Source organism: Chiloscyllium punctatum, chromosome 3, assembly GCF_047496795.1.
Source record: "Chiloscyllium punctatum isolate Juve2018m chromosome 3, sChiPun1.3, whole genome shotgun sequence".
NCBI classification, from domain to species: domain Eukaryota; kingdom Metazoa; phylum Chordata; class Chondrichthyes; order Orectolobiformes; family Hemiscylliidae; genus Chiloscyllium; species Chiloscyllium punctatum.
Window position 1 is genome coordinate 15,774,628 of NC_092741.1, and position 24,968 is coordinate 15,799,595.

General features: G+C 43.9%; 2 protein-coding genes across 3 annotated transcripts in view; one reads left to right on the forward strand and one right to left on the reverse strand.

Moving 5' to 3' along the window:
• The first annotated feature begins 74 nt into the window (after positions 1 to 74).
• On the forward strand, positions 75 to 19,490 carry dnph1 (2'-deoxynucleoside 5'-phosphate N-hydrolase 1). Its single transcript, XM_072550695.1, has 4 exons — positions 75 to 246; positions 7,842 to 7,913; positions 10,624 to 10,734; positions 19,252 to 19,490. Exons 1-4 carry the CDS (start codon positions 105 to 107, stop codon positions 19,368 to 19,370), a joined length of 444 nt encoding a protein of 147 aa, XP_072406796.1. The 5' UTR covers positions 75 to 104; the 3' UTR covers positions 19,371 to 19,490.
• Positions 19,491 to 23,653: 4,163 nt separating this feature from the next.
• LOC140455883 (cullin-9) overlaps positions 23,654 to 24,968 on the reverse strand; it is a 164,092-nt gene continuing 162,777 nt past the window's right edge. For both annotated transcript variants that reach the window (XM_072550693.1, XM_072550692.1), the window contains exon 39: positions 23,654 to 24,302. In XM_072550693.1, the coding sequence (XP_072406794.1) occupies positions 24,113 to 24,302 (190 nt within the window). In that variant the 3' untranslated portion in view covers positions 23,654 to 24,112. The remainder of the gene's footprint in view (positions 24,303 to 24,968) is intronic.

Genomic DNA, 24,968 nt, shown 5'->3' on the forward strand with positions numbered 1-24,968 from the left:
GACATTTAAAAAGATTAAATGCGATGCGGTCGGGCGGTGCCATCTTTGATACTGGTGATAGTTGTGGGCGTTAGAGCGGGAGAGCCGGAGCATGCGTGGAAAGCATGGGACTCGGGATTTACTTCTGCGGGAGTATCAGGGGTGGGAGGAACGATGTGGAGATTTACGGCCGCATTATCAACTACTTGAAGAAATTTGGACGAGTTTTTACTGAGCATATCGGCAGCCCGGATTTAGTGGAGAAAGGTAATTGAGAATGTTTGTTGGCGGAGACAAGTGCGTGAGGGCGAAATTATCGACCGATTGATCCACTTCTGGGAGAGCTTCAGTGAAAATGTCCGTTTTAAGGGCCGCTTGAGAGGATTTGATTTGATTTGAGTTATTATTGTCGTATGCACCTAGGTACAGTGAAAAGTTCTGCTTTGAGTTCAGTCCAAGCAGATCATTGCATTAGAGTAAGAGAACAGAGAAGGTATACAGAGAGCGAGTCAATATTTAATATAAAATGTGGGAGGTCTGTTCAGAAGTGACATGAAGTTAGGTGGCAGTCCAGCAGTGTTTATTTGAAATCACAAGCTTTCAGAGTGCAGCATCTTCACCAATTGATGCAGCAGCACTGTGAAAGCTTGTGATTTCTAATAAACCTGTTGGATTGGAACCTGATGTCACCTGACTCTGTCCACCCTGGCACGTCCACATACAAAGTCCATTAACAGTGAGGAAGAAGCTGTTCTTGAATGTATTCATATGTGTATACAAATTTATATTTTCTGCCTAAGGGTGGAGAGAGTGAAAGAGGGTATATCTGGGGTGGGTGGGGTCTTTGATGTTGGATGCTTTCCCAAGGAAGGGTAGATGGAGTCAGTGGATGGAAGGCTGGTTTTTGTGATGGACTGAGAAGGGGGAGTGAGGTGGCCCTTTTTTTGAGTTGAAATTTTTTTTTCAAAATATACTTTATTCATGTAAATAAATCTCTGGTACTTGTACAATTTTCCATGTTGTTCATAGTTATATATATTGCATGTCTTAACGTTACAAAGAACAAATTGAATTAATCGAATTCACAGTTATCCTATTAACAGTTACCTTTATTAACTATCCAGTTTCTTGGTATTTGGCTGTGGCTTCAGCGGAACCCACCTAAAGAGTGGGTCCCCTGTTATATGAAAGCAAATGAAACTTCTTTAACCCCCAGTTTATGGGGTTACCATTGTCCATTTGATTGTCCTGTCTCTGGGGTAGCTTGTCTACATCCCCATGGTAAGCACAAACTGCTGGACCTTCGCTGGGCTGAGGTAGCTATCCAGCTCCTCACTGGGGTCATTTACCCGCTCTGGTGTCATTGAGCCAAGGCAAGGGTCCTCCCTGTCCAGTTCTGTGTCTGACAATGGGACTGTCAGAGGATCACAGCTCTCGGTTGCCTGTAGTTGTGGGGCAGTGGGTACCCCCTGGTTCTCACTGGGTGGAGAGTGGACTTCGGGGGGTCCGTTGTTTCCTGGTTGGGAGGAAATGCCCTCCTCTTTACCGACGGCGCTCTGTCTCTTCTTCTGGTGATGATGGCTTTCTCTGCGTCCATCTTCCCCCTCCGAAGAGCTGGCCATCCCTCCCTCGTGCAGCTGTCTTTTCCCCTTTTGCTGGGAGGCTTTGGGAGCCTGGCAAGATTTCCTCTTCCTGTTTTTAACAGGTATCCACTCCTCTGCCTGCTTGATTACCTCCTCCTCCATTTCTTCCATCTGCCTGGCTAGAGCTAGGATCAGCTGCTGTGTCTCTCCGCTGGCTGCCGCCTCCTCCACTCCAGCCTGTTCTTCTTTCTGGGTGCCACCAGACTCCGTTCCCTGCTGTCCAGGTGGACCTTACTGGTCTTTGGGGGTCCACGGCTCACATTGCCACCTCCGGCCATCTGTGCGTAAGTGGCCCCCCTGTCTTGGGCAGGTCTTATACATATGGCCTGCCTCTCCGCACAGGTTGCAGCTCTTTTCTTCCTGACAGTCCTTAGTCAAGTGACCCTCCTGTTTGCAGTTCCTGCAGATGGTCACTTTGCGATCCGCCGCCACGTGTCCCGACTTTCCGCAGGTTGGGCACACTTTCGGCTGCCCTGCATATGTCAGGTAGCCTCTGCTCCCTCCAATTGTGAAGCTCGAGGGTGGGTGGAGGATGTTCCCACTATCATCGGCCCTCAGAGTTACCCTGACCTGCCGCTTACTGGTCCAGATCCCAAAGGGGTCGATCACATCAGTGGCTTCTCCCTCAACTTGGATGTACCTTCCCAGGAAGGTCAGGACATCAGCCGCTGGAACATAAGGGTTGTACATATGGATTGAAACAACCCGATTCCTCTGTGCAGGAAGCACACACAATGGGGTCGCTGACAAGATGGAAAACAGCGGCTCCCCTTCCTTCTCCTTGAAGACCTTCAGGAGCTGTTCGCACTGCTTCACACTTCTGAAGGTCACATCAAAGTAGCCTGCCCCAGGGAAATCCTGCAGGCAGTACACATCCTTTTTTTTAATTTCAAAAATATACTTTATTCATAAAATGATTTGATGGTCTGTACATTTGATCATGCCATACATATGTCCACATTTACAAACACAGATTCGAATTTATCCTTGTCATTTACAATCCTGTGCATTTTTCAATCTTGTACATATACATATATTTGGCTGAGGCATCAGCAGAGCCCAAAAAAACGTCCGCATGGGCCCCCTGTTCTTCTTTAGGCAGGCTGATCTTACACGGTGGTCTTTCCCCACCGCGCCTTGGTGGCAGCTGCCCCAAGCTTCAGCGCGTCCCTCAACACGTAGTCTTGGAATGTGCCAGTCTGCAACACTCGGTCGGGGTCAACTCCTTCAGCTGGAAGATCAACAGGTTTCGGACCGCCCAGAGAGCGTCCTTCACCGAGTTGATGATCCTCCAGGCGCAGTTAATGTTCGTCTCGCTGTGAGTCCCGGGGAACAGGCCGTAGAGTACGGAGTCCCGCGTCACGGCGCTGCTCGGGACGAACCTCGACAAGCACCACGGCATTCCTCTCCAGACTTCCTCTGCATAGGCACATTCCAGAAGGAGGTGTGTGACAGTCTCGTCCCCCCCGCAGCCACTTCGAGGGCAGCGTGCGGTGCGGCAGAGAGTCCGGGCGTGCATAAAGGATCTCACAGGCAGAGCCCTTCTCACCACCAGCCAAGCCACGTCTTGGTGCTTGTTGGAAAGTTCTGGCGATGAGGCATTCTGCCAAATGGCTTTGACAGTCTGCTCAGGGAACCGCTCGACAGGATCCGCCCTCTCCTTTTCCCGAAGGGTCTCAAGGAAGCTACGTGCTGACCACTTCCTGATGGACTTGTGGTCAAAGGTGTTTTTCCTCATAAATTTCTCCACGAAGGACAGGTGATACGGAACGGTCCAACTACTCGGAGCGTTCCGCGGCAGCGAGGCCAGGCCCATCCTTCGCAACACCGGGGACAGGTAGAACCTCAGTACGTAGTGACACTTGGTGTTTGCGTACCGGGGATCCACGCACAGCTTGATGCAGCCACACACAAAGGTGGCCATCAGGGTGAGGGTGGCATTGGGCGTGTTTTTCTCCCCCATTGCACCCGTCTTTGTACATAGAGTCTCTTCGGACCCGGTCCATCTTTCCGCAGCAACAAACCCACAGCATCCCAACAGTACCTTCTTAATAAACAGGGTGCGGTCGAGCGGTGTATGATCCGCAATCTTCTTCACAGTCACCCTGACTGTGTTTCGAACCCTCTGTCCAGGGCTGCGGGCAGCTGTTGAGGCCATAGCTCTGAGGTTGGCTGGTCCCTGAATTGGCGTTAGGCCGAAGCCAGCATGAAGATCCACCAAGAGCAGGTCAGCACAACCAAACGATCCTCCAATGTCCAATCACGATCCAGCGATGATCTCTTCACTAGCTCTGATGACTCTCAACTCGACACCTGTCCTGATAAGAACAGACACTTGATCTTAGCCAAAAGGCCGAGAAGCGATTTTTTTTTTGAGTTGAAATAGGCACATCGCACGTGTGTGTGTGTTCTGTCTGCAAAAACTGTGGTCCTGTGTCTTAATAGATGAAGCTTCTAATACATGCAAATTCACCACACTGACTAGCAATCCCAGTTTTGTTAAAATCATAGAATCTCTACAGTATGGAAACAGGTCCTTTGACCCAACAAATTCCTGATGAAGGGCTTTTGCCCGAAACGTTGATTTCGCTGCTCGTTGGATGCTGCCTGAACTGCTGTGCTCTTCCAGCACCACTAATCCAACAAATCCACACCAGCCTTCCAAAGTGTATGCCACCCATTCCCCAACATTACCCCCTGGCTAATGCACCTAACCTACACATCCCTGAAAACTGAGTCATTTAGCACTGCTACACAATTTTGAATTGTGGGAGGAAACCCACTTAGATACAGGGAGAATGTGTAAACTCCACATAGTCAGCCAAGGCTGGAATTGAACCCAAGTTCCTGGCTCTGTGAGGCAGTAGTGCTAACCACTGAGCCACCATGCTGCCTTTGTCTACTGTTCTAAATCAGCTCAGCATCAGCAATTGTCTCCCATGCCCCCTAATCTGGAATTCCTTCATAAACTCCTGTTTCTCTACCACCTTTTTAAGATCATCAAAGTAGTAGAATCAAAGTCAAAACGTTTGGTTTCATTTTTGATTACAGATGAGGTGAAATATTCTGAAGTGTTTTTATGTTTAATGGCACCAGGTGTTGCTGAATAGATAAGCACTTGTCAAATAATAAATGTATTGCACAATCCCTGTGTCAATTGTCAATTTAAGATGCTGCATGAAAACATTAGAAGAACTACTATTTAAATGACTAAAAGAGTGAAATTATAGTGCCTTCTGAACCAGCAAACATTATGTACTTCACATATCACCAAGTTTATTATTCTGTCCAATTATAGCATTTTAATGTATTTACCTTCATGTAAATGTTCTTTTTGTTGGATGGAATGACCATATGAAATATCAACAGTTGATTGTGTAATTTTCTGCACCCAGTTTCAGATTCTCATCTAATGGTAGACACCGATGTGAGTTTTTTCAAGTGTGGGCTGGTTGCTACAGTGGTCCCTTGCTTGTTGTGAACAGCTGAAGGGATATTCTATATTCAGCTTTGTACTTGCCATCACACCGGCACTGTACCACATTGCACTTTTGTCAGATAGGAGGAACTTTGTGTTGACAACAGCAGCCTGTTCAGAATGAACACCAGTTGTGTTTCTACTGCGTAGTAGCAGCTTGAAACAGATAGCTGAACCTGCTACTCTAAACTGAAATTCTTTATCCATTCTGGATATTTTGAGATAGACTGGGAACTTTGCAGGACTACAACTGAGTTTGCACAGTCTACAATGACAAAATTATTGGACCAGGCTGGCCACCATCTTACAGAAAGGCTTTCATACACTGTATTTGAGCACAAAGCTTCAATGATTAGCAAGTGCCTTGTACAGTACAGTGGTCCCTCTGTACTTGTGGAGGATACCTTCCAAGACCTACTGTGGAAGTCCAAAACCACAGGTAGGTACAAACATATTCATTTAAATGGGAAAATTACCCTTCCGGCAACCCCCTTGGCCCTGGTTCTGGAACGTTCCCTTTGATCTGTTTGGGCCATTGTAAATTGGGTAACTGAAACCGGCGACACCGACCCTGTGGATACGGCAGTCGCTCTGTATTAATGAGGTTGCTGATAAGCCACCACTTGACAGAAACACTTTGACCTCTGAAAATGCAACACATGTTTACTATTGCACTGGAGAATTATCCTATTGCAGTTGTCTCTTGATTGGAACCTTGCAATTCGGGCAAGAGTGGTGTCAACTGAACTGCATTGTTAGGAGTTGGAGGAAGAGTATGCTTTGGGTCTTGAGAGAGAGAGAGAGAGACAAGCTGGAATCGTGTTGTTGATGGACAAGGAGGAGCAATGCCAATCCGAGAGAAAGTGGGTATGAGGCAGCTTAGGGTGATTTTCCCTTTTGTGAAAAGGAGTATTCACATTTTTCTCAATGATGGATCACTTAGAGTCATAGAGATGTACAGTATGGAAACAGACCTTTCGGTCCAACCCGTCCATGCCGACCAGACATCCCAACCCAATCTAGTCCCACCTGCCAGCACCCGACTCATATCCCTCCAAACTCTTCCTATTCATATAACCATCCAAATGCCTCTTTAATGTTGCAGTTGTACCAGCCTCCACAACTTCCTCTGGCAGCTCATTCCATACCCGTACCACCCTCTGCGTGAAAAAGTTGCCCCTTAGATCTCTCTTATATCTTTCCCCTCTCGCCTTAAACCTATGCCCTCTAGTTGTGGACTCCCCGACCCCAGGGAAAAGATTTTGCCTATTTACCCTATCCATGCCCCTCATAATTTTGTAAACCTCTGTAAGGTCACCTTCGATGTTTCAGGGAATACAGCTCCAGCCTGTTCAGCCTCTCCCTATAGCTCAAATCCTCCAACCCTGGCAACATCCTTGTAAATCTTTTCTGAATCCTTTCAAGTTTCACAACATCTTTCCGATAGAAAGGAGACCAGAAATGCACACACTATTCCAACAGTGGCCTAACCAATGTCCTGTACAGCCGCAACATGACCTCCCAACTCCTGTACTCAATACTCTGACCAATTGCCTTCTTCACTATCCTATCTACCTGCGACTCCACTTTCAAGGAGCTATGAACCTGTACTCCAAGGTCTCTTTGTTCAGCGACACTCCCTAGGACCTTACCATTAAGTGTAAAAGTCCTGCTAAGATTTGCTTTCCCAAAATGCTGCACCTCGAATTTATCTGAATTAAACTCCACCTGCCACTTCTCAGCTCATTGGCCCATCTGGTCAAGATCCTGTTGTAATCTGAGGTAACCCTCTTCTCTGTCCATGACACCTCCAATTTTGGTGTCATCTGCAAACTTACTAACTGTACCTCTTGTGCTCACATCTAAATCATTTATATAAATGACAAAAAATAAAGGACCCAGCACCGATCCTTGTGGCACTCCACTGGTCACAGGCCTCCAGTCTGAAAAACAGCCCTCCACCACCACCCTCTGTCTTCTACCTTTGAGCCAGTTCTGTATCCAAATGGCTAGTTCCCCCTGCATTCCATGAGATCTAACCTTGCTAATCAGTCTCCCAAGGAGGAAACCCACGCAGACACAGGGAGAGCGTGGACACTCCACACAGTTGCCCACGGTTGGAATTGAACCCAGGTCTCTGGCGCTGTGAGGCAGCAGTGCTAACCACTGTGCTGCCGTTTTCCAGCCGTCCCTTTACCTGTGAACATCTGCCCCCAATCAGCTTTCGAAAGTTCTTGCCTAATACTGTCAAAATTGGCCTTTCTCCAATATAGAACTTCAACTTTTAGATCTGGTCTATCTCTTTCCATTATTATTTTAAAGCAAATAGAATTATGGTCGCTGGCCCCAAAGTGCTCTCCCACTGACACCTCAGTCACTTGCCCTACCTTATTTCCCAAGAGTAGGTACTTCCACATACTGGAATTAGAAAATTGTCTTGTACGCACTTAACAAATTACTCTCCATCTAAACCCTTAACACTATGGCAGTCCCAGTCAATGTTTGGAAAGTTAAAATCCTCTACCATAACTACCCTATTATTCTTAAGAGATAGCTGAGATCTTCTTACAAGTTTGTTTCTCAATTTCCCTTTGACTATTGGAGGGGGGTCAATAATACAATCCCAAAACTTGTTAATATTTGGAGTCTCTGATGTGTTGGTCTATCTGAAATCTGTCAGCTTGCTGTGTATTTTAATTGATTTGTTAGTTAATGTTCATTCTTTATTTGGTAAATCGCAGGTGAGGATGGAGTGAAGTCTGGAGATAAATACATCCACGATCGAGATATGAAGTGGCTGCAAGAGGCTGATGGTGAGTTTACTCAGACGCTCCTAGCCAATCTGTCCCAGGATAGCCACAGCACTGTCCAGCAAATTCCCACCCCATCAGTTTGATGGGCGGCACGGTGGCGCAGCGGTTAGCACTGCTGCCTCACAGCGCCAGATACCTGGGTTCAATTCCAACCTCAGGCAACTGTCTGTGAGGAGTTTGCACATTCTCTGTGTCTGTGTGGGTTTCCTCCGGGTGCTCCGGTTTCCTCCCACAGTCCAAAGATGTGTAGGTTAGGTGAATTGGCCATGCTAAATTGCCTGTAATGTTAGGTGAAAGGGTAGATGTGGGTGGGTTACTCTTTGGAAGGTCGGTGTGGACTTGTTGGGCCGAAGGACCTGTTTCCACACTGGAAGGAATCTAATCTAATCTCCATTCAGCAGTGAAGTGATGGAAATGTCAGCAACGGTGCTATCGAGCAGCATCTACTCAGTGATACCCAGTTTGTGTTCTGCCAGGGCCTATCAGCCCCTGCCCTCATTACAGCCTTGGTTCAAACATGGGCAAAAGAACTGCATTCCAGCAGTTAGGTGAGAGTGACTGTCTTTGACATTAAGGGCAGTCTTGATTTTTACTGAGTGACATCAAGGAGCCCTAGTCAAACTGGAGTAAATAGAAACATAATTCCTCAGATACTGAAGCAGTTCCATATACAGTAAATCCTTGGCAATATCCAGGTTTGGGATGGTAACAGGCAAGATGTACTGCAGGAATTCTCCAAGGTTTCTTGGACCGCACCTTCCAGAAAACCCACAAGTAAGTACAAATACTGTGGCTTGAAACAAACGCATAAATTCTGGCAAACTCGGCAAGTCTGTAAGTGTCTGTGGAGAGAGAAACAAAGTTATGTCTAGTTCTGAAGATGAGTCATAACGGACTTGATACATTATCTCGGTTATTGCTTGTACCTTCCAAACCCACAGCCACTTCAGTCTGTTAGGCCAAGGGAAGCAGATACGTGGGAATACCTCCACCTGCAAGTTCCACTTGAAGTCATGTACCACCCTGTCTTGGGAATATATCACCATTCCTTCAATGATGCTGGGTCAAAATCCTGGAATTCCCTTCTAACAGCAGTTGATTCATGAAGGCAGTTCACCACCACCTTCTCAAGGGCAGTTAAGGATGGTCAATAAATGTTGGCCCAGCCAGTGACACCTTTGTCTCATGAATGTGTTTTAAAGAAAAAAGGAAACGGTCAAAGTCTCTTCCTGCTTTGGAGCAGAATCTAAGCTGTGGAGTTGGTGGAATTGGTGAAGCCACTCCTGGAGTAGTGTGTGTAGTTTTGGCTTTGTTCTGTCAGGAAATGTCTAGCTGCTGTAGAGACAGTGTATGGAAGGTCCATTAGATCAGTGCTGGGATGACAGTTGAATTATGAGGAGAGAATGACTAGATTAGGCTTGTATTTCAGGAGTTGAGAAAAATGACTGGTGATTTAATTGAAACATGTAGGATGGCACGGTGATAGTGGTTTGCACTGCTGCCTCTCTGCCGCAGAGACCCAGGCTTGACTCCAGCTTCGGACAAATGACTGTGTAGAGTTTGTGCATTCTCCTTGTGCGTGGATTTCCTCCCATAGCCCAAGTATGTGCAGATTAGGTGGATTGGCCATGCTCAATTGCCCTTGGTGATCAGGGATGTGTAGGTTAAGTGGATTAGCCATGGGAAATATGGGGTTACAGGGATAGGTTTGGAATGGAGATGAGCCTGGATGGGATGTTCATTGGAGAACTCAGTGGGCCAAATGGCCTGCTTCTGCACTGTTGAGATTCTATGATTCTGTATAATGAACTGGAGCAACTAGACAGGGTAAATAATGAGAAAACAGTTCCCCTGGCTAGGGAATAGAGAGCTGGGGCAGTCGAGGCACATATGGCACAATTCTGCCCTTGGAGATTAGATCCCAGCACCTGACCCCAGCCATTCCCAGTGTGGTGTCCACAATGTTCATGCTTTGAAGTGGGGTCACAGAATGGAAAAGGTTGGGAAGTACTGGTCACAGGGCCATAATTCAAGAATAAGAGGTCAGTCATGTTAGAGTGAGGTAATGAGACAGCTCTCCACTTTAAAGGGTTGTTAATCTGCAGATCACTCTGTCTCAGCATTGTTGATGTTCAGCCATTAGTAGAGTTCAGCAGAGAGACTGCGAGATTTTTGAGAATGGAGGAAGTGGCAGTGGTGGAGGATCAGTCATGATCTTATTGAATGGCAGAGCAGACTCAACCAACCAAATCGTCTGCTCTGTATTCATGTTCCTTTAAGATAAAGATTAACATCCCATTGGCTGTTTCATTGCAGTTTCTACCCAGCCCCTTGTCTAAGTGATGTACACTTGGACTCCGATATCCCTGTTGTTCCTTCACAGTCTGTCACTATTTCCAACATTGTTGATCCTTCTTTCTTGCATCCAAAATAGATGCCCTTGCATTTCCCCATTTTTGGACCCCAACACCTACACACTTGGTCAAAGTTTGGTGTGTACCTTGTGCTTTCCATCCACAACTTACTGTATTTTCTGACTTGATGTCTTTTGCATGCTACAATTCTCTGCTCTCTCTTCCTTTACCCAAACCATTTGCCTTGCTACAAATCCCATCCAATGGTCGCTCGTAGTGATGATGGTTAATTTCTATGCAGTGCTTTTTAAGGTACATAGATCTTCTTGATAATGAAATGTCTTTCTCCTTGACAGTAATAGTGGCAGAGGTCACCCAGCCTTCCTTGGGCGTCGGTTATGAAATTGGAAGGGCTGTAGCAATGAACAAGAAGATTCTGTGTCTGTTCAGAACATCATCAAAATATAGTAAGTATTTACACCTTAAGCAATGGAAATCCTCTAAACGTGTTGAAGGACATGGTACATGTTACTCAACATGGACAGTAGAGGGAGCACTAAGATAAATTGGCTTCCTGAACCGGAATCAATCTGATTTGCTTTACAGTCTTATGACGGAGACAGCCCCCAACAAATGACATTATATCCTGAACTCAAAATCATAAGACTTATAAACTCAAGATTTCAGTTTTTTTAACTTGTTCACAAGAGCAGGCAAGACTACCACTTATTGCCCATGCTAACTGTCATCAGGCAGGTAGTGGTGAGCCACCTTGAACCACTGTTGACAACCTTGTTACAATCTTATTAGAGACCATTAACATTAAAACAGGAAATCTGGATGCTCTCATTTAACCAGCAGTGTTGCACCATATCATTGCACCTCTTCTTAACTAGCTGTTCACAGAGAAATTGTATAAGAAAAAGTCAGAATTTATTTTATTTCCCTTTGCATTTCAGTCATATCTTTTTGTAAGATTCTATTTGTTGGATTGTATTCTTCCATTAGCTGTACGGTTGCACACCCTTCCACTATTTCTTTGCAGGCATCATGCAATGGATCCTTCACTCCTTCAGATTGCTGGTAGATGTCCAATTGCCTTCCCACAGCTTGCCAAGCCAACTTTGCTTCCTGTTTTCAGCTGCAATGCACTGTGATGACCACTGAAAAGCCCTTCCCTTAGCAGTAAACTGCATTCCAGGTGCCTGTCTCCTCATGAAATCCAATATTGCAAGCTTCTGTCAGCAAACATGGTCATACAGCATGGAAACAGGCACCTTAGCCCAACTTGTCCACGTGATCAGTTTTCCTAGACTGAACTAGTCCCATTTGCCATCCCTCTAAATCTTTTTATATCCCTCTAAAGCTTTTCTATCCATATACTTGTCCAATTGTCTTTTAACCTTGGAGTGCAGGTTCATAGCTCCTTGAAAGTGGAGTCACAGGTAGATAGGATAGTGAAGGCTGTGTTTGGTATGCTTTCCTTTATTGGTCAGAGTATTGAGTACAGGAGTTGGGAGGTCATGTTGCGGCTGTACAGGACATTGGTTAGGCTACTGTTGGAATATTGTGTGCACTTCTGGTCTCCTTCCTATCGGAAAGATGTTGTGAAACTTGAAAGGGTTCAGAAAAGATTTATAAGGATGTTGCCAGGGTTGGAGGATTTGAGCTGCAGGGAGAGGCTGAACAGGCTGGGGCTGTTTTCCCTGGAGTGTCAGAGGCTGTGGGGTGACCTGAGAGGTTTATAAAATCAAGAGGGGCTTAGATAAGATAAATAGACACAGTCTTTTCCCTGGGTTGGGGGGAGTCCAGAGCTAGAGGGCATAGGTTTAGGGTGAGAGGGGAAAGATATAAAACAGACCTAAGGGGCAACTTTTTCACGCAGAGGGTGGTATGTGTATGGAACGAGCTGCCAGAGGAAGTGATGAAGGCTGGTACAACTGCAGCATCTAAAAGGCATCTGGATGGGTATATGAATAGGAGGGTTTTAGGGTGATATGGGCTGGGTGATGGCAGGTGGGACTAGATTGGGTTGGGATATCTGGTCGGCATGGACATGTTGGACCGAAGGGTTTGTTTCCGTGCTGTACATCTCTATGACCATGACTAAATGTTGTAATTATATCCCCTCTATCACTTTGTCTGCCAGCTCGTTCCATACATACACCACCTTGTGTGTGAAAAAGTTGTCCTTGGGGTCCCTTTTAAATCTTTCCTCTCTCATCTTAAAACTATCCCCTCTAGTTTTTGATTCCCTTACCCTGGAGAAAAAGACCTTGGCTATTCACCTTCTTTATACCCCTCATGATTTTATAAACCTCTACAGGGGTACCCGTCAGCCGCCTCTGCTGGAGGGGAAGAGAGTCCCAGCCTCTCCTCTCAACTCAAGCCCTCCAGTCTCGGTAACATCCTTGTACATCTTTTCTGCAGCTGTTTTTTTTCTTTCTCCAGTTTAATTCAGTAATTCAGGAGACACAGCAAAGATCCCAAGGAAAAAGAAGGATGGTACATGGAGGATGAGGCAACCATGGCTGACTGGGGAAGTCAGGGATAGCATAAAAATAAAAGAGAAAGTATATAATGTGGCGAAGGGCATTGTGAAGTTTACACCGACCAACAGAGGGCAACACGAAAAGAAATAAGAAGGGAGAAGATTAAATAAGCTAGCCAGTAATATAGAGGAAGATTGTAAGAGTTTCTTTAGATATATAAAGGGCAACAGAGAGGCAAAAGTTGACATTGGACCACTGGAAAATGACATTGGAGAGGTAGCAGTGGGGAACAAGGAGATGGCCAAGGAACTGAATAATTACTTTGTGTCAGTCTTCAAGGTGGAAGACACAAGTAATATCCCAAAAATTCAAGAGGGGGCAGAGCTGAGAAAGTTCTCCATCACCAAGGAGAAGATGCTAGAAAAACTGAATGGCCTGAAGGTGGATAAATCACCTGGACCAGCTGAAGAGATGGTGGAGGCATTAGTGGTGATCTTTCAGGAATCACTAGAGGAGTGGAAAATCGCTAACATGACATCCCTGTTTAAGAACTGAGTGAGGCAAAAAAGGGAATTTGCATTTTTAGTCTAACTTTGGTTACAGGTAAGATTCTGGAATCCATTGTGAAGGATGAGATTTCTGAATACTTGGAAGTATATGGCAGCAAATACAGCAAAGTCAGCATGGTTTCATCAAGGGGAGATCACGCCTGACAAATCTGTTAGAATTCTTTGAGGAAGTAATGAGCAGGTTAGACCAAGGAGAGCCAATGGATGTTATCTACCTGGACTTCAAGAAAGCCTTTTACAAGGTGCCGCATGGGAGGCTGCTGAGTAAGATCAGGGCCCATGGTATTTGAGGCAAGGTGCTAGCATGGACAGAAGCTTGGCTGTCAGGCAGAAGACAGAATGGGGAATAAAGGGTCTTTTCAGGATGGCAGCCAGTGGCAAATGATATTCCGCAAGGGTCAGTGTTGGCACCACGACTTTTCACTTTATACATTAATGATCTAGATGAAGGAACTGAGGGCACCCTGGGTTAAGTTTGCAGACAGTGCACAGATAGGTAGAGGGGCAGGTAGCACTGAGGAGGCGGGTTTGCTGCAGAAGGATTTGGACAGGTTAGGAGAGTGGCAGATGGAGTTCAACGAGGGAAACTGTGAGGTCATGCACTTTGGTAGGAAGAATAGAGGCATGGACTATTTTCGTAATGGGGAGAAAATTCAGAAATCTGAAGTGCAAAGAGACTTGGGAGTTCTAGTCCAGGATTCTCTCAAGGTAAATTTGCAGGTTGAGTTGGTAGTTGGGAAGTGCGGGAAATGCAAAGATGGCATTTGTTTTGAAAGGACTTGAATATAAAAGCAGGGATTTACTTCTGAGTCTCTATAAGGCTCTAGTCAGATCACATGTGGAGTATTGTGTGCAGTTTGGGGCCCCATATCTCAGGAAAGATGTACTGGCCCGGAGTATGTTCAGAGGAGGTTCACCAAGGAAGGTCCCAGGAATGAAAAGCTTAATGTATAAGGAATGTTTGAGGACTCTGGGTTTATACTCAATGGAGTTTAGAAGGATGAGGAGGGATCTACTGGAAACTTGCAGAATACTGAATGGCCCAGACAGAGTAGATGGTGGGAAAATGTTTCCATTGATAGGAGAGACCAGGACCTGAGGGCACAGCCTTAGAGTAAAGGGAAGACCTTTTAGTACATGGATAAGGAGAAATTTCCTCAGCCAGAAAGTGGTGAATCTGTGGAATTCACTGCCACAGAGGGCTGTGGAGGCCAGGTCATTGAGTATATTTAAGGTGGAGATAGATAGGTTCTTAATTGTGAAGGGTTATAGGGAGAAAGTGGGAGAATGGGGTTGAGATACTTATCTGCCATGATTGTATGCTGGAGCAGACTCAATGGGCTGAATGGCTTAATTTCTGCTCCTAGGTCTTATAACATGCTCCCTGTAGTAGGGCAATCAGAGTTGCACACAGTACTCCAAATGTACTTTCACAAATGTCTTGTACAACTCTAACATAATGTCCTTATTCCAGTACTGAATGCTTTGAACGATGAAGCCAAGCATGCTAAATGCCTTCTTCACCAACCTGTCTACCTCTGATGTTCCTTTCAAGGAATTATGTACCTGCACCCCTAAATCTCTCTGTTCGACAACACTACATCCTCCCCATGTCTGCGTGGATTTCCTCCGAGTGCTCCGGTTTCCTTCCACAGTCCAAAGATGTGCAGATCAGGTGAATTGGCCATGCTAAACTGCCCATAGTGTTAGGTGCATTAGTCAGGGGTAAATATAGAGTTGGGGAATTGGTCTGGGTGGGTTACTCGTTGGAGAGTCGGTGTGGACTTGTTGGACCAATGTTTCCACGCTGTAGGGATTCTAATCTCCTCTGGGCCCTGCTATTAACAAGTGTAGATAAGCAGAGATCTGTGTCCATGCACAGTTGCCACCCAGGTTGATAGAGTTGTTAAGAAGGCAAACGTTGTATTAGCTTTTATCGGTACAGGGACTGAGTTTAAGACCATAAGACATAGGAGTGGAAGTAAGGCCATTCGGCCCATCGAGTCCACTCTGCCATTCAATCATGGCTGATGGGCACTTCAACTCCACTTACCCGCATTCTTCCCATAGCCCTTAATTCCTCTAGACAACAAGAATCTATCTATCTCTGCCTTGAAGACATTTAGCATCCCGGCTTCCACTGCACTCTGCGGCAATGAATTCCACAGGCCCACCACTCTCTGGCTGAAGAAATGTCTCCGCATTTCTGTTCTGAAATGACCCCCTCTAATTCTAAGGCTGTGTCCACGGGTCCTAGTCTCCTCGCCTAACGGAAACAATTTCCTAGCATCCACCCTTTCCAAGCCATGTATTATCTTGTACGTCTCTATTAAGTCTCCCCTTAATCTTCTAAACTCCAATGAATACAATCCCAGGATCCTCAGCCGTTCCTCATATGTTAGACCTACCATTCCAGGGATCATCCATGTGAATCTCCGCTGGACACGTTCCAGTGCCACTATGTCCTTCCTGAGGTGAGGGGACCAAAACTGGACACAGTACTACAAATGGGGCCTAAGAGCTTTATAAAGTCTCAGTAGCACAATGGTGTTTTTATATTCCAACCCTCTTGAGATAAGCGACAACATTTCATTCGCTTTCTTAATCACAGACTCAACCTGCATGTTGACCTTTAGAGAATCCTCGACTAGCACTCCCAGATCCCTTTGTCCTTTGGCTTTACGAATTTTCTCACCGTTTAGGAAGTAGTCCGTGCTTTTATTCTTTTTGCCAAAGTGCAAGACCTCGCATTTGTTCACGTTGAATTCCATCAGCCATTTCCTGGACCGCTCTCCCAAACTGTCTAGATCATTCTGCAGCCTCCCCACTTCCTCAGTACTACCTGCCTGTCCACCTAATTTCGTATCATCTGCAAACTTTGCTAGAATTTCCCCAGTCCCTTCATCCAGATCATTAATATATAATGTGAACAGCTGTGGCCCCAACACTGAACCCTGCGGGACACCACTCGTCACCGGCTACCATTCTGAAAAAGAAAAAGAACCTTTTCAGAGCCACTAGGTCATGCTGCACTTGGAGTATTGTGTACAGTTCTGGTCACTGCACTGGAAGCTTTGGAAAGGTTCAGAGGAGATCTACTAGGCTGTTGCCTGATTTGGAGGGAAGATCTTATGAGAAAAGGCTGAGGGACTTGAGGCTGTTTTTGTTTGAGAGAAGGTGGTTGAGAGGTGACCTAATTGAGACATATAAGATAATCAGAGGGTTAGATAGGATGGTCAGTGAGAGCCTTTTCCCTTGGATGGCAATGGTTAGCACAAGGGGATGTAGCTTTAAATTGAGGGGTGATAGATAGAGGACAGATGTCAGATGTAGTTTCTTTATTCAGTGAGTAGCAGGGCATGGAATGCACTGCCTGCAACAGGAGTAGACTCGCCAACTTTAAGGGCATTTAAATGGTCATTGGATAAATATCCGGATAATAATGGAATTAGATTAGATTACTTACAATGTGGAAACAGGCCCTTCGGCCCAACAAGTCCACACCGCCCCGCCGAAGCGTAACCCACGCATACCCCTACATCTACATCTACCCCTTACCTAACACTACGGGCAATTTAGCATGGCCAATTCACCTGACCTGCACATCTTTGGACTGTGGGAGGAAACCGGAGCACCCGGAGGAAACCCACGCAGACACGGGGAGAACGTGCAAACTCCACACAGTCAGTCGCCTGAGGCGGGAAATGAACCCGGGTCTCCGGCGCTGCGAGGCAGCAGTGCTAACCACTGTGCCACCGTGCCGCCCACTAGTGTAGGTTAGATTGGCTTCAGATTGATTCCGCAGATCAGTACAACATTGAGGGTTGAAGGGCCTGTACTGCGCTGTAATGTTCTGTTCTATTAACTTTGTAAGTCCTACCTTTATATCTTACCGAAATGCAAAACCTCACATTTATCTGAATTTACCATTCCTTGACCCACTGAACCCAGCTGATCAAGATCCTGTTTTATTCTTAGGTAATCATCTTCTCTATCCACTATACCACCAAAATTGGTGTAATCTGCACTTACCAGTCATGCCCCCTATATTGTCATCCAAATAGTTTATATAAATGATCAACCACAATTAACCCAGCACCAATCCTTGCAGCACACTGCTGGTCACTGAACTCCAGTCTGAACAACAATCCTCTACTCCCACCCTCAGTCTGTTACTGTCAAGTCAAGTTTGTGTCCAATCACCGATATAAACAAAATAACTCAAACTGTGGCTCCAGCTTGAATCAATATTTTTATAGTCAAGTGACACTGACAACCAAGCTAATTTGCTTCAGTAAGTTAAGAAAGTGACCATTGCTCAAGCTTGATACTTGTACAGATGTTACATTATGCGTTCAGTCAGTAAATATGAAACAAAACTTATAGTCCTACAAGTGAGGTGATCCTCGTGTGCTCAGAGTACAGAGTACAGCCCTTGATGTCCTGCCTCTCTCTTCAAGGCCCAGGCTGTGGGATCTTGCTTGTGTGGATTCAGTGCTGATCTTTTTCCTTGCCTTTTGTGGTGTGTTCTGTTTTCCATCCTTTATACAATTCCAGGATAGTATTAAAACTTGGGAAAATTCAATGGGTTCATGAATGCCCTTCAGGTAAGCTACCTGCCACCTCATAAACAGTGTTTCCACTTTTTCTTTCTTCTGCATGGACCTGCAAGACCCTACATTACAAGGACTTCTAGTATTCTTCATCTCTTTGAATTAGTCAGCCCAACTCTCTCTGAAAGCAAATGTTATACCAGTTTGGACTAAATAACTGCAGACCTACAGCAATCTGGTTGGCTCTGACCTTCCCTTTGAATGGATTGCGAGGTACTTTTAGTTGTATCTCTGAGAGCTTGCCACCACCTTTTCAAACGCAAAAAGGAATGGATAATAACTGCTGACCTTGCCAGCCACACCCACATCCTGAAAGTGTGTTGCAGAAATGGAAGGCATTGGAAGTGCTAGTTCCTTTATTAGCCCTTCACTAGAGGGTGACTGTCAATGCCCTTTCAAGTCACCTGATAAGTTACTCAGGGCGAAAGTGAGCGCTGCAGATCAGAGGCGAAGAGTGTGGTGCTGGAAAAGCACAGCCGCTCAGACAGCATCCGAGGAGCATGTGATGTTTCGAGCAAAATCCTTCATCTTTATGAAGGGCTTATGCCCAAAATGCCGATTCTCCTCCTTGGATGCTGCTTGACCAGATGTATTTTTCCAGCACCACACTCTTTGACTCTGATCTCTAGTATCTGCAGTCCTCACTTTCTCTACAATGCTTGTTAGAGAGAGAATTCCAGAATTGTCAAAGTGAAAGTCACAACATTTCAGACGTGTAGATGAGCTATAAATACAAACTTTCCTGGTATCAGTCATCTGGTCATTATTTGATCAAGCTATTGATAGTTAAATTTGCCTGAGGAGATGGCTTATCACAATGGTATCATGGAAGATGCCAACTCATTATAACTGAAACACATGTACAGATCCATCAGTAAAGTGCTGTTGATTTGCCCAGATAAAGCATTAATGTTGAGACAGCCCCTCAACAAAACTAGTGCTGTATTCCACGTTAACCTTGTAGGTAAAAGTGATGAGTCACTGAGTTATACAGATCAAGCATTTGGCAGACCTGTCAGAGGAATATGATTTCTAATATCTGTGACAAGATGCATAACGTTTCTGCCCTGGTTTCTTTAGTTGCCTTTCTTTCAGAGTGTGGTGTCTGCTGAGATCCTGTTTGCAAAGTAAAAGCCTGTGGCTTGTGAATAATGACTATTCAGGAAAACATTGAGTTTATCCTTGTATCACCTCCTTCAGTGCACTGGTGTAGTTGCTGCACCTCAAACAATGTGCAAATGAGCAAGTTGTGAACTGAAAACAATTATGAAAATTGAGAGGGACTGTTACTCAAACCATTTCTGTCTCAGTTCTTTCAGCAATGATCCAAGGGGCAGAAAATGGAACCAACTTTCAAGTGAAGGATTATTCTGAAGAAGAAGTGGAAACTATTCTACAACAGTATTTTGAGGTTCAGCTACAGGCATGAATAACAAACGGCCCAAAAATAATTTTCCTGAAGAGTGAACTTCTATTCATGAATTGCTCGTATTTAGTAGTTTGATTTGTACTCTCTAAACAAATAAAATGTTCAGCCTGTAAAATTGCATTTAGATCTCTGAAGGACTTTTACATCTCAAACAAAAAATAGTGTCGCTGTCTCAGCCAGCATTTATTTCCAGTCACCAATAACCAATAACCTTCTTGAATCGCTGCAATCATGTGAGTATACCCTCGGTGCTGAGGAGATTCCAGGATTTTTACCTTGCAACATTGAAGGAACAGCAATTATATCCCAAGAGGCTTCAAGAGGAACTTGCAAGTTATGGCGTTCCCATGTGTTTAATGCCCTTACTTTGTAGATGGCAGAAATTGTCAGTGTTCTCAAATTATGTATATTCTGCGTCTTGTGGACAGAGCTTATGGGGCAGTTGTCAATGTTTTAAAGCACATACGAGCCTTTAATCCTATGGCAGGCATGTTGTTCGGGCCTAAAACCTTTGTAATGTCCAGTGCATTTCTCTATCAAATTAAGTTGTTTTGATGGTTGATTGGTCTGTAATGTTAGAGATGTTAGGAACAGGCTGAGATGGACCATTGCAGCATTCCTGGCTGAATGGAGTTGCAAATGATTTGGGCTTTTTTTTTCACTATTATATTAGGCTTTTTAAAATTATTATTATTATTGATTCATCAGATGTGGCCATTGCTGGATGGGCCAGCACTTACTATCTATCTTGATTGCTCATGAGAAGGTGGTAGTGAGCTGCCAGCTTGAAACGCTCTGATCTATGTTGTATGCTCAGTGATGTTAGGGAGGGAGTTCATATTTAAACCTTCTGATAATGAGGGAATTTGCAGTTGATGTTCCTATGTGTCTGCTGCCCTCATCCATCGAGATGGCACACTTTGGAAGGTGCGGAGGAGCCCCAGTGATTTACTGCAGTGCATCTTGAATGATAGTCCATATCTGCCATTATATGTAGATGGTGAAGGGAGTGAACGTTGAAGGTGATGCATGATGACCCAGTTTTTGTTCAGTGTGTGCAGGAGGGCTTTCTGACACAGTATGTACAGAGGCCAACAAGGGGCAAGGCCACATTAGATTTGGTACTGGGGAATGAACCCAGCCAGGTGTTAGATTTGGAAGTAGATGAGCAGTTTGGTGATCGTGACCACAGTTTAATTATGTTTACAATAGCAATGGGCAGTTAGTTATATATTGCAGGGAGAGGTATAACTGGGGGAAAGGCAATTATGATGCAATTAGGCAAGATTTAGGATGCATAGGATGGGGCAGGAAACTGCAAGGGATGGACACATTTGAAATGTGGAACAGTTACTGCAGGTCCTTGCTAAGTTAGTTGTCAAGAGAGGGAGCCATGGTTTACTAAAGAAGTTGAAGCTTTTGTCAAGAGGAAGGTGGCAGCTTATGTGAGGATGAGGCATGAAGGCTTAGTTAGGGGGCTTGAGAGTTATAAGTTAGCACTCTGTTTAGATCTTTTCTGGCTTGAGAAATTGTGGACATGAGAAATTGTTAGCAGATAGGATCAAGGAAAACCCTAAGGCTTTCTATAGGTATATCAGGAATAAAAGAATGACTAGAGTAAGATTAGGGCCAAAGACAGTAATGGAAAGTTGTGTGTGGAATCTGAGGATATAGGGGAAATACGTAATTTTCGTCAGTATTCACATTGGAAAAGGCTAATATTAGTGAGAATACGGAGATACAGGCTCCTAGATTAGATGGGATGGAGGTTGGCAACAAGGAGGTTTTTGCAATTTTGGAAGATCTGAAAATAGATAAGACCCCCTGGGCCAGATGGGATTTATCCTCTGATTCGCTGGGAAGTCAGGGAGATTGCAGAGCCTTTGGCTTTGATCTTTATGTCATCATTGTCAACAGGAATAGTGCCAGAATACTGGAGGGTAGTAAATGTTGTTCACTTGTTTGAGGGGAGTTGAGACAACGCTCATAATTATAGGCCAGTGAGCCTTACACCCCATTACAGGAAGGGTGTGAAAGCATTGGAAAAGGTGCAGAGGAGATTTAATCAGGATATTGCCTGGTCTGGAGTGAAGGTCTTATGAAGAAAGGCTTGAGGGACTTGGATATGTTCTGAGTGGAGAGAAGGTTAAAAGGGGAGTTGATAGAGACATACAAGATGATCAGAAGATTAGATGGGGGGGGGGGGGGGGGCGGAGGAGAGGGTACAAAAGCAATGAGTCTTTTTCCTAGGATGATTGTCAGCTTGTACAAGGGGGCATAGCTACAAATTGAGGTGTGATAGATTTAAGACAAATGTTATGGCAGGTTCTTTACTCAGAGTGGTAAGGGCATGGAATACCCTGCCTGCTAATGTAGTTAACTCAGTCACATTAGGGACATTTAAACAGTCATTGGATAAGAACATGGATGATGATGGGATTGTGTAGGGGGATGAACTTAGATTAGTTCACAGGTTGGCACAACATCGAGGACTGTATCATTTTATGAACTGAGGCTGTTTTCATTGGAGAGAAGAAAGTTAGAGGTGACTTAAACGAAATGTATAAGGTAATCAGACAGTTAGATAGGTTGGACAGAGTCTTTTTCCTCGAAAGCTAATACGAGGGGACATAGTTTTAAATTGAGAGGTGATAGATATCGGGGTAATTTCTTTACTCAGTGTAGTAGGGGCATGGAACGGTCTGCCTGCAACAGTAGTAGACTTACTGACGTCAAGAGCATTTAAATGGGTATTGGACAGACATACGGATAATAATGAAACAGTGTAGTTAGATGGGTATCAGATTTAGAGGCTTCCTTGATGCTGGTACCAGGGAGGTAACAGGCTCTCCTGGATTCATGCCTGTTGCTGTTACCCTCCCTCTGCAATCTTTGTGATCATGGCCTAATGAGTAAACATCTATTCACTTTTAACAATGTCAACAAACTGATGAAGAAAGTTCTACTGAAGCAGCCCATGGTATTTTGCATCAAGAGATATTAAGAGTCATGGCTGAAAATTGGCAATTAGCCATTTATATCTCAAGTGCCAGATAAAATGGTTGTAAAACTCTCAAAGGTGATAATCACATCCTCAGAACACTAACCCCTCTGCCTTTCAATCCTTTATGGACTTCATTTTTCCTTTCATGTTATGTCCTTGCTGCTATCTCCTGACAAGTTAGTTTAAAACCTGATCAGCAACCAAGTTTGCATGTGGAGATATTAAATGGAATGCCATGTTCAAGAGACATGAAATAAATTCTCATTTAAAATGAGATTTTAATTGCCTATTATGGAGAATAAATGTGAAAAATTATTAGAAGTATAGCAGTGCTGAGATTATAACTTCAAATTCCAAATTAGGAATGTCAAGAGTAAAAAGTTGGATTTAAACAATGACCACCAGACACCTTCATGGACTTTGTTTTTGAAGAGCAATTTCCTCTAAGGCAGGAAACACACCATGAAGCTGTTGGAACATCAATGTGACAATGTTTCTGTGATTTTGATCAGGGGATAATTATTGAATCGGACTTTGGGAAAACTCCCCTGCTTTTTTTGGAAATTAACATCTTGTCTGATTAACAATGCAGCACTCCTTCAGTATTGGACTGGAGTGTCCATCAGTAACTGAGAGTGAACTTTTCAGCTGATATTTGTCATCAGAAATGTTATTCCATTTTTCTCCTTCAGACAGACACATCCAACCATATAGCATTCATGATAGAGTTAAATAGCCCAAGCTGCTTCACAGGGAATGGAGCAGACATTGAACATGAAATGCTACTGAGAGATGGCTGAAGTCTGGACACAAAACTTGGGAGAGAGATGAGGAAGTTCGGAAAAGAGTTCCATTGTGGAAAGAGACAATGGAATGGTACAGAAATTATGATTCAGAAGCACGAATCAGGGTAGAAATGGTTGTAGAAGGAGGTGGAGTAAATATAAAGAAACATCCTGTGGTGGTGGAGAACATGGAGGTTAGAGTGCAGAAGAATGGAATAGGATACTGGCAGCATAAGTTGGTGCAAACAGGGATCAACTATGAAAATGCAGGGAACTAAGACTTGAGTTATAAATGGTAAGATTGGCTGTGGACATTAGGTGGTTTGTGACATTCAAGAAAATGGGTCGAGACTATTTTGAGATGGATCGTTGGACATCAAAGAGAAATTTGGGATTTAACGAATTAAAAGCAGCTTCTGCTTTTATAAACAACATTTTCTCTTGATTTTGCTTTGCTAAATAAATTATTGGAAGGGGAGCAAAAATAAACCCAATTTTATACATTAGAAAGTGTTTTATTTGCGTAACTTGCATAACTATTTTGTCAGAAAGACAGAACATTATACATGAACAATAGAAGCTTTCTGCTAAGTGGAGGCTTCAATGTCCTTCATTTTTTTTAAACTGAATTCAGCGAACATTTCCCATAAACAGCTCAGGAGCAGTTTATCAGTAAGTTTCTCCAGGGTGGGGTGGTGAGATGTGTTAACAAAGTAAAAGGAAAAGATAAGTCTCTCCTCAGTTGTGTGTTGGTATTTTTGAAAGCTGAACATCAAAAAAATTTAAATCAATATGAAGCCAGTTAACCAGAAGTGGCATAACAAAAAATGTCTACAGTTCTGCATTCTGTACGGACTAAGATATTTTCATTTGACTATTGTGAATTACATTTCTTTAAATTGTCCACTTATTCAGAATATATATATATGTATATATAAAAATCTCAACTCTCTTTAGTCATAAACATCGTCTTCCAGGTAAAAGAAATCTCTCTCTAGATTCTCTGATTCATCATCTGAAAAATCATCTTCATCAATATCTTCTTCCTCATCATATGTATCATGCCACTCCGGGACATATTCATCATCGTCGTCATCATCATATTCTCCATCTTCTTCCTCAGTCTGACTGCCCGACTTCACTCTGGCCAATCAAAATAAGGTGTTATTATTTTATATACAGGACTTCTACCACTGTAATAGCAATATCCTCAGTTTCTACATTACAAGGAATAACAAAGGGAATGTTCAAAAGTCTGAGTCAAAAATTGTTCTTCCTATAGCTATCCTGGAACCAAGTACTTTATTAAAAACTTATTTGAATGGAGAAAACAATAACATGAGTAGCATGCATAGGATTAATATTAGTAGGTACATTTTAATGGTAAGAATAGATTTGGTCATGAAAACCATGGGAATAATTTCTATCTCATTAGTTAAGATGATGGCAAATCATTTTTCAGATGAAAAATTAGATGAACTTTCACCCATATTTGCTTTATTCTAATTGTTTACAGACTCATTAAGATGCATGCTAGTAAATCTATAATTTTAATTACCACATTAACATACTAACTTTGCAAGATTAAATTTTCAGAGACCTAAGCACATTAACCAGGGATCATAGGGTGTTCCAGGCAACTCCAATGCATTTCTGAGGGAGGGTCGAGTGAGATGCTAAACTGTGTAACCACCTAAATTGATATAAAGACCCCACAGGACTATTAACAGCAGGAGAGTTCTCCACTGTCATTATCAGTATTTATATGCCAAACAACAAGAGAAATGAATTACATTTAGCTCCCATCAA

Excerpts from the sequence above, each read along its gene's own strand:
- dnph1 (XM_072550695.1), top strand. The coding sequence starts at position 105 with ATGGGACTCGGGATTTACTTCTGCGGGAGTATCAGGGGTGGGAGGAAC. Across the intron at positions 247-7,841 it reads CCCGGATTTAGTGGAGAAAG|GTGAGGATGGAGTGAAGTCT; the intron begins GTAATTGAGAAT and ends GGTAAATCGCAG. Across the intron at positions 10,735-19,251 it reads CAGAACATCATCAAAATATA|TTCTTTCAGCAATGATCCAA; the intron begins GTAAGTATTTAC and ends TTTCTGTCTCAG.